Raw genomic sequence first — 10,103 nt, forward strand, 5'->3', positions numbered from 1 at the left:
TATAGACCTTAATGCCACCTTGGACTTTCACTGATGTATTTTTTGGTTTCGGCACAAGAATAACCACTGGTATCTCTTTCCAGGTTTGTCCAGCACCCCAAAAACTTTGGCCTGATTGCCTCCTATCTGGAGAGAAAGGTAAACTGGTGCCAATGTGTCCATTTTTGTCAGAAATGCAATACTATAAATAGTTGGGATTCATGACCTTAAAGCTCTATACACACTTTTACAGCAGTGTCATCAAAATTATGCGTGTGTAGGTGGTGTTTTGCCCCAGCCATCCAGACGAGTTAGCAAGGTTTACGTTTACATTGATTTAAAACTGTAACCGTCATCAAAATGTCTGGTTGGTGCATGGTCTGTTGTCAGAATTGATATTCCAACAGCAGACTCAAGTTCTACAGAATACCCACAGGATCACGATCGTTTCGGTGCAGCAGGTGTTTCAGTTTACAAGTGACCGTGTTATCTGGTGACTTTGAGCCAAATGCGTCCGTGGTTTCTCGTAGTAACTTACGGTTATGGTTGCAAGCTATTGAACGTGTTGACTACCATCGGACTGATCAAAAATAATTGTGTTTTTAGCACACTTTAACCACGCTATCCAGTAAGTCAACAAAGGCTGCATTTGTGATCTTTGGTAATCAAAACCCTTGCATAGCTTGAAAACTACTTCTGTTGCCAAACTCTGTGTGCAACTGTAAAATGTTTATATGATCACTATTTAACAATAAAATACAGTCCTATACAGACTGTAATGAGTCTTTTTGCACTGAGCATTTATTTTAACATCTTCTATGGATCCAAACTGCTTATTCTGGTCTATTGTGTACCAGATAGTGATGTGTTTTTTTTTTTTTCTTCCTGTTGTTCAAAATGAATATAGAAATATATTAAAAACTCTGCACTCTTTGGGTCAGTAGAACCCTTCACCCATTGGTCACACACGCACGCACGCACGCACGCACGCACGCACGCACGCACGCACGCACGCACGCACACACACACACACACACACACACACACACACACACACACACACATCAACTTTAAATTTGACATCTTGATGATGCAGACTTGGCCATGTTGCCTCTGGTTTCAGTGTCACGTGTTTAATAACATGCCGTTTCTTGTTTCAGTGTGTTGCTGACTGTGTCCTTTACTACTACTTGACCAAGAAGAACCACAACTACAAGACGCTGGTGAGGCGAAACTATGGAAGACGGAGAGGAAGGAACCAGGTAAACCTGAGACTTTATTAAATATCTGTTTGTTGCTGTTGTGGTTTACCAGATAAATGGCCACAGATGAAATAACAGGGAGTTTACGACTCTGCCAGGGGACTACGGGTGCAGCATTGGGTTTGTCTGAATTCTGACACACCTGTTTCATGTCTCCTCGTCAAGTCTGTGATTGTGTATGACAGATATATGTCTACCACATATATTGCACATGCACCACACCCCTTAAGGAGTTGTTTTCCTACATAGCTGGCACTATTCATGAGGCAGAGAGCCAGTGAAATAGGAAACACTCAAGAACCTCCTGTTCTTGAATTATAAGTAATCAACCCTTAGATTATTGTGATATGGCTACAGTTTGATTTTTGTCAGTTCTCTAAAAGATACATCAGCATTATCTGTAAAAGATACAGTATGTAAACTTCATCAAATATAGATTAATAGATTATATTTAATTATATAGATAGGAGTTTGCACATTCTGGAAAATGTGTTCAGGAAACTGACGCTGTGGCTCCCAGTAAATTATCGTTCGGCAAAGTTTTGAGTCTGATGACAGTTGAACCAAGTCTTCCAATGTACATTTTGAGTTTGAGACGTCCTGAAACGGCCATGCTGTATAGAGGATTAATTAGCAACAAAGCTGATGATATTCTCCATCAAATATATAATTGCACACTGAAGCTTTTAAGAAGACGTTCCAGTTTGTCTCTATGCTTGATACTGTGATAAATATGAAGAAGCTAGATTAATTTGAAGAACTTCTGTTAGCATGCTATAGCTGTCTCTGCTGCACGGGGCTCCATAAAGATTTTTATTTTCTAAAGCCTTCGTGTGAAATTACTGTCAAACCTGGAATGTGAACTTTGTAGATGCCACGGTAAAAAGAAAACTACAAAAGGACTGCTGTGAACATTTGTTGTTGCACACAGATTGTTGCTTCAGGCTTTATATGAATGTTGTCTTGCACCAAAATCCAGTAGAAAAAGATGCAACGTCTCACAAACCCTGTCTTGGCTGACATTAAATATTGATATCACTCATTCTGTTGGATGTTTTTTTGTCCTTGCTGGGCTTTTTACCCACTTCACTGACGCCACAGGCCTTGAAACAGGACATTCTGTCTCTTGTGTTGTCGAACTCATGTTCTATGTAATACCGTTGTGGACTGTGTCTTTACATGGGAGGAGGTATCTCTGTGGGTTTTTTGGAGTACGCCGTCTTTTCAAATGGTGGATCAATACTTGCTTTTTGTGCTTACAGTGTTTGTTGTCCGTTAATGCAGAGTTTGTAAATCGGCATGGGTTTTGTTATATCTTCATCATTCATTATCTCAGTGAGATCATCAGAAAAGGGATCATTGGTCCAATACTCGTTTGACTTTTGAACACCGATGAATATGAGGTTGTTGATGTTCAGCATCTGTAGTGCGCTGCCTAACGTGGATGTCACAGTTTCGTAGTCATTAAATGTTGTTCCTTTAAGATTGTTTTTACATGTGTTGCAGGATCGGAACACAAACGCATGATTTTTATGGGTTGTCACTTTAATCTAAAAGTGGATGTAAGATGGCCTCTATTAACAGTTTGAGATTCAGGTCAGTTGCTTCAATAGCTCTGATGTCCGTCCGTCTCCGTCCCCGTCCCCCCAAACCATCTTATGGTTGTTGAGAATGTTGTGAATTTATTTTTTTTGTCTTTGCATTAATACACATCAGGAAGTAGTTGATTTCCAAGCTACTGGTGTGACTTAACAAATGCAGGGCGAGCGAGTCATTAGAAAGGGGAGGAAGGGGACGGAGTGAGCAAAAGCACGAGCAATGGAATGTAGGGCGAGTGAGTGAAACTGAGAGAAAAAACCCTGAGCGAGACGGAGTCAGTGCTGGCAGTTTATCTGGTGTGTGTGTGTGTGTGTGTGTGTGTGTGTGTGTGTGTGTGTATATGTCTGTGCGTGTGTATGTATGTGCGTGTGTTTGTGCGCGCGCTATTGTTTTTTTAGGCTTTCCATTTCCTTTTTCTTCTGTTCCTCTGAGAGGGAGAGGGAGAGGGAGAGAGAGAGAGTCACCCCTCTCTGAAACAGCGGAGTTGGTACAGCCCGGCCATCTGACAGGCCCAAAAACGCTGTGCTGCTGTGAGTGCCAATCAAAGAGGAGTGCTCGGCAGGGATTACCTTGAGTGACCCTGCATAGATTAGTGCGTGCATGTGAGATGGACAATTCTTTGGGCGGCTTAAGCGGCCTGATGACACGCTTTCCCGGAATATGTGCGGCGGTGCCGTGGCCCGGCAGCCCTTCTAAGGAGCTCTGCTATGGTGCTGTCCTGCCCCTCGACTGCTACCGTTACAACCGCTATGGAAGTACTGGAGGGTAAACTCACATTTACAACACCGGTAAGCTGTGACTCGCAGCACAGCAAAAGGGGTTTTATGACCAGCAAATGAGCTTGCAGGTATGTCTCTAGCTTTGAAACCACAGGGTTTGCTTTTTAGTCGATAGCGCACTCCGTTTGTTTTCTCCTGTTCCGTATCTTCTTGCTTTTTCTCCCCGTGTTGTATTTTTTATCGCTCTGTTGCTGTTCGCTTCTTAGCCTACATATTTACTTGAGGCTCGTAGGCAGACAAACTCGGCTATTTTAGGGTAGTTTTTCTAGGACACGTGGAGACAAGGTTTTTAATTTAACGGTCGAGCCAGAACTATGTAGAATGTATGTGTACGCGTGTTTATGCTATGGGGACGGACTTTTGAGAGGAGAACATATATGAGTTAGTTTTTAATATATGTTATAGTGCTTATAGGCGTTAGACACGCTGGCAACGTCATACAATTCCTTGAGAAAATGTGCTTCAAACATGGAAGTTTATGTCCCCCATGTCAGCTAAATCTAAATAACTGCACCTTTTTTGTCGAAATTAATCCGCTGACTCTGCTTGTGAACACACACAAATGACACCCCCCCCCCCCCCCCCCCCCCCCCACACACACACACACACACACACACACACACACACACACACACACACAGAGTCTGCTACCACGTGATTAGTTATTTTCAAAAGTAGAAATTGCACCATGAATACCTGGTCACGTCTGAGGTTCTGGTCGCTCATATTACTCTGGTCTGACAAAAAAACCTCTTTGCTCGGTAAAGGAACATTTTTCAACAATTATTTGTTTCTTTGTGCAGCGTTAGTGTTACTACAGTTTATATGCAGGTCCATTTTGGACAGCGATTTTGGGCCATATACAGAAACATCTAAGGAGTCACTGGCCAAACAACAGTAAATGTGTAGTTTTCAACCAGTTACACTGCAACAAATCAGTGTTTCTATACCAGAAAGCCCCATATACCTTAGTAAATTAGTTTTCTAGCAAAGTAATTACACAACACTAATAAACAGTTTAACATTTGACATTGCAGTCAATTATTGGTGCCCACATATTACAAACAGTATTTCTGTAACTGTTGCCCTTAAATCTTATTTTTAATTAAAGTGCCTATGTGAAATATTTATATTTCATGTGTAAATAAGTAAAGTTACAACAGACAGTTATTGCCAAATACCCATATTAGTTTCTGTAATGGTTTACAATGCAAATGTAAGATAGAAATCTGCAAATCTGATATTAACATGTAACAAACAGAACAACATTTAGTCGACATCTAGTGTTTGTACTAAGATGTGCAATGCACATGATATGTTCATATGCTAATTTATTTTTACAATTCATAAAGTTATATGTAACTTAATGCTGTAACTTTTATATTTATGTCAGTGACCTCCCAGGGCTTTACTGTGAAAACAAAAAGTATTTTTTATTCCAGTTTATTTGGCAGTTTAGATCATACGGTTGGAGTAATGTGGTAGTTATCGTCGATCACTGGTTCACCACAGTGCCCTTTAATCCTATTTTAGAGAAGTAGTTATTATCAGTTATCAGAATTGTCAATGTTTAAACTTTTTTTTAAATTAGACACATTGTCATGGCAAGAATTACAGCTTTCATTGCAACGCTGCAAAATAAATCCAGTTTTACGACACTGATCCCTTCAATTTAATCTGATGTTCAACAAAAGCCTACAGGCCACATTTTGTTGTTGAACTTGCTAACGCAACACATTCATCAGAAGAGCAAAAGTCCGGAGGATGTTTGTGGTAAAATGCCAGAATGCAAAATAAACATAACATCAGCACTTATGAAGAAAGGTGTGAGAAATGTGCAGTTGTCAGTGCAATGTTTTAGTAGTTTTACTCAATTTAGCTGGTAGTGTTTTGAATCGTGAAATGTTTCATTTATGAAGATGTTACCGAGATAATATTCCTGTTCTGGTTGGCAAAGTAAAGCGTATAGAATAAAGTAGACAGACATCTTATCTTGGTAGCCATCTCCTCTCTATTGTTTTTAAATATTATTTTTTTACACTGTGGTCAGTATACTCTATATAGCCTCACATATATAAGGTGGGTAACGTATGTATTACTCTTTGGACATTTCTGTTCTTTTCTGGGTCCAAAAGGGCAAAATGTACCTTGAGAGCTCCTTTCTTTAAAGCAGTCAAGTAGACTTCTTTGGTTGTAACACCGACGAGTAGTTTTTCCCTCACAGAGCTCCCAGTAACAAAGGTAACTGTGGCAAATGCTTGGTATTTTTTACCTTTTATTTTGACAGTACATTTTTCTAACCATGATTGCTAGAGAGTTCAATCAGCTGTATGCTGCATTTTACCCAAAATGAATGCAAGCCATATACTATGGGGTTAAATGCTGCTGTTAAATGTATTTGTTTACGTTTATTTCCTGTTACAAGCATTGTTTTTTGTAGTTGTGTCAGATGAAGGCAATATCTGTAATGGAGGTGATGCAGAGTAATATTTCAGTAGATTTTAAATGTTCTACTCCTGCAGTGAAATAGCCCAAAGCAAGAGTGAGAGATTCCTCTGGTGGCCTAAGTTCTGTGGTAAGAAAGGGAAGATTGACTTGTGGCTCTGTCATTTCCTAAATCAAACAGCACCCGTGAATCAGCAAAAGAGGGGAGAAATTAAAACTCTTAAAATATTCAAGCCAGGTCAGGAAAGAGCTCCATTTAAAAACAGTGAAAGAACCACAGAACCACAGGGCCTCATTGACTTTTGGAGAACATCTGTGTAGAGGCTCTTTTTAAGCAGTGTGGGAGAAGAGGCAGGAATGCCACGGCTCTCTGACCACCTCCAAAGCAAACACGAGCGCTCCCGGAGCCAACCAGAACAGTCTCACTGAAAGACATGTACGGGACAGGATAACTGATCTAAAACAGACCGGTCCATCCTGCAAAAAATGTAAGTCTCTGAAATGGTCGAGTGCCAAAAACATGCTTTGCAGACTACTGCAGGCAGGAAATGAGTCAAGAGTTCAAGTCCCAGTCCAAGTTTGACACGGTCCTTTCTGCATACATCAACCTGCAATCTGAGCTCTGAGTCTGCAGGGCTTCCCTTAAAGAAATGTTCACAGTGGAGCTGCATCATCATACCAAACGTTACTGTACTCCCATGCTATTTTCAGCATGCGATATTCTATATATGGTTTAACACACTTTTGAAATACTGTAGAAAGCACCGTCATAGCTAATAAGTCTGATCTGCATCACAAAGTACATGTGTAAGTAAACGCGTAAGCAACAATCTTGAAGAAAAAAGAGCGAACAGCGATGACATCAACTAAGAATCACATTTTCCAGTTTCGTCTCCCAACCGGTTTAAAGCACAAGAAGGAAAGGCTGTGAACTGTGCAGTACATGTGGGGTAAACCTGTGAGAGCATCACATGCAGTTTGCTTTCCATTACTGAAGATTTGATCTTTCTAGTCATGTAGCTCCACTCTAGCAGGCAAAACCCATGCGATTATTAGCAGTCTTTGGTTAGAGCTGGCAAGAGCAGCCACTAAAAAAAACCAAACTTTATTTAAATCGTCACACACATAGTATAGATACACCTCCGTAATTAACTCATCCTAAGCAGTAAAGAGCGCTGATTCAAACCGTTTTTGTGGAATTGCCAAGCACTTCTTTCTCACACTTTACAGTATGACATGGCAGGCTGACTCCACGTGTGCAGTAGCACGTTGTTGTAAAGTAGACAGGCGGCCATAACCCTGTTTTTTTGTTTTTTTCAGTTGTACCCCAGTCTCCCCTCTCGTTACCTCAGTCCATATCTTTTGCCTTTACCATTGAGTGGAGCACATTCCTTGGCTCCATCTGGTACCAGCATGGGATGTTTGGCTTGGCATAGCCAGACTTGTTCCAGCACAGCGCTTTCATGGAACAGGCAGGAGGAAGCATTCTGTGGTTACCGCGCCAGCGCTGATGAAAAAGAATGTTGCTCTGTCCTCAATCTGTTTTTAAAATTCACTTTTGAATGATGTTTTCACTCGACTCTTGCTGTACTTATCTGAACTCGACTCTTCAGCCGTTTTCATTTTAAACACTTAGACGATCGTCTTTTCTACATGAGGTATAATTATCTGGAGCAGTGTTGTATAACATTTGTAATGAGTGTCATGGTCAAGCCCTTTTCTCTCTTCGAGGGATTTACTGAGACTTCGCCCTGTTCGGACCCGGCATTAACACGCGTCTTGGGTGATCGGATCACAAGTGGACGGGTTAGAATGCACCCATGACACCATACAGACACTTTGAGATTTGATCGCACAGACCACAGTGGTCGCATTCTTTTAGCAGTATTGTAGCGCCTCTACCACTTGTGTAAATGAATGCCCTATGGCGTCACCATCATGCAAGTGAGAGCATGACGTTACTTTTAGCAACCTTTGGAGCTCGTGCCAGATACTGTTATTGGAAAAGAGTTGGCAACACTGCACAGAACATACTGAATTTAGTTCTCCACAGTACCTTTGGTTTTATCTACCGTGCGCCATTTCCGATACTAGGAACAGTAACTGCAAAGAAATGACATTGATACTTTTGGGGAACTGGAGATAGCTAACAATAGCTCCCGGGGAAAGCAAAAGCGATATCCTGTTCCCGTTTTGGTTGCGCAATGATAATGTGTGCAGTGGTTGACGCACTTCCTTTGTGCTAAATATCGAGCCTTCATTTTCCCAGGAGATTGTACCCCGTGGCAGACAGAATAGCATAGTGAAAGCGAGGCTTATATAACCTGACCAGCCAGACGGTTTGTTACGCAGAACCACCTGAGAAGACGTCACTGGAAAGGGCAGGCTCAGGGGCCGGGAGAAGAGCAAAAGCATCTTATGCATAGAAAAAAGCCCATAGTGCAGTTCTCTGCCCTTCTTCTTCCTGATATAACTGATGCTCTTGCAGCATCTACGCTAACTTCTTTAGGAGCCACCTATTGTTGTATAGAGCAAACAGCCGCCTCTCCCCGCGTCGTCCCATGCACATCTAAGCAACGCCTGTCGCCCACGGTAGATCCTCACAGGAGGCTGATTGGTCCGGTCACTGGCTCGCCAGACACAAACGCCTTACATGAATTCTGACAAGATGTGTTTTCGTGTGATGTGTGGTCCGGCATTTCTCACGCAATCTCGTGACATTGCGAGAATCCAGCTGCCATGCAAGGCGAAGGATCGTAGGGAACCAATCTAAAAGCTGATCATTATTCTATAGCTGTATGTTGTGCAATCAACATTTACGTCACAATACTAAGTTAAAGTACAAAAAAACTTGTCTATTGCCACTTCATTACATTACATTACAGTCATTTAGCAAACGCTTTTATCCAAAGCGACTTACAATAAGTGCATCAACATTGGTAATCAAAAGAACTACTAGTCACCAGAAGTCATAAGTACATTTCCTTTTCCAAACAAGCATCTAAGAGCATGAAGCAGAGCATAACTCAGAGCCAAAGTACAGGGCAGAAACAAGAAAAACAGTTGGTGCTATAAGTAATACGAATACAATAAGTGCAACAAGCTAGTATGAATACAATAAGTGCTAAGTGGAAGGCTCAGGGTAGCACTTCCTGAAGAGGTGGGTTTTCAGCCTGCGCCGAAAGATGGACAGCGACTCTGCTGTCCTGTTCAATTTTGTACTTTTGTACAATTTTGTACTTCAATTTTGTAAGTAAAACAGACCAATCAGTGAACTGTATCTGCAACGTTTACAATAGTGTGTCATATCTGCAGATGCTGGACTATGTAAAGATTATCAATATATACGGCATAGCCTGAACCTCTGTACAGAATGTATGACTAGGCTTTTCATCTTGTAACTTCAGTCCTTTACCTGTAGTCGTTATATTTGGTGTATTACATTATTATTAGTGTTCGTATATTAGTTTTGAGGAAATTGTGCAGCTTGAAAGCAGTGGATCTATTACCAGATGGCAGCATACATTTCTGCCATTTACCTGACTGAGTCAGTCTGTTTATCAAACTGAATATTTAAGCTCACTATTCATGTCCATCTTCTGTTGTACGGTTTTAGATGGTCCTCTGGGCTCACAGGGCCAGTGCAGGCACTGCTATACAATTTGAAGTTCCTACTGCTTGATAGTATGCAGGAAAACTGGACCAGGAAGTGTGTAAAAGTGTCAGTTTTTGACTGGTGGAAGATGGGAGGGAAAAAACCCCAAAGTGAATGCTTGTAGTTGTTTGAATTACCATTTAAATGTATAACAGGCTAGGTTTTTACATCTTCTGACATCTTTAAGGACTGAAAAGTATTCTTTCATTTTTTTGGCAACCTAAATCACTTTTAGTAACCTACACATTGACATTTTTGTTTCAAGGAGAACCTGCTAAATATTTTCCCTGTGTTTTGTCTGCAGCAAATAACACGTCCCTCACAAGAAGACAAGTCAGACGAAAAAACTGAAGAGGAAAAAACTGAGAAATCTGAGAAAAAAGA

At 41.1% G+C, this 10,103-nt stretch overlaps 1 protein-coding gene across 3 annotated transcripts in view; it reads left to right on the forward strand.

The window, feature by feature from the left end:
- ncor1 (nuclear receptor corepressor 1) overlaps positions 1 to 10,103 on the forward strand; it is a 53,408-nt gene that overhangs the window by 16,015 nt on the left and 27,290 nt on the right. For all 3 annotated transcript variants that reach the window (XM_068729426.1, XM_068729428.1, XM_068729427.1), the window contains exons 13-15: positions 84 to 138; positions 1,140 to 1,241; positions 10,024 to 10,103. The exon at positions 10,024 to 10,103 is cut by the window's right edge and continues 51 nt beyond it. In XM_068729426.1, the coding sequence (XP_068585527.1) occupies positions 84 to 138; positions 1,140 to 1,241; positions 10,024 to 10,103 (237 nt within the window). The remainder of the gene's footprint in view (positions 1 to 83; positions 139 to 1,139; positions 1,242 to 10,023) is intronic.

This window comes from Cebidichthys violaceus, unplaced genomic scaffold, assembly GCF_023349555.1.
Source record: "Cebidichthys violaceus isolate CVI_PGR_0920_01 unplaced genomic scaffold, fCebVio1.0.p SCAF_46, whole genome shotgun sequence".
NCBI lineage: Eukaryota > Metazoa > Chordata > Actinopteri > Perciformes > Stichaeidae > Cebidichthys > Cebidichthys violaceus.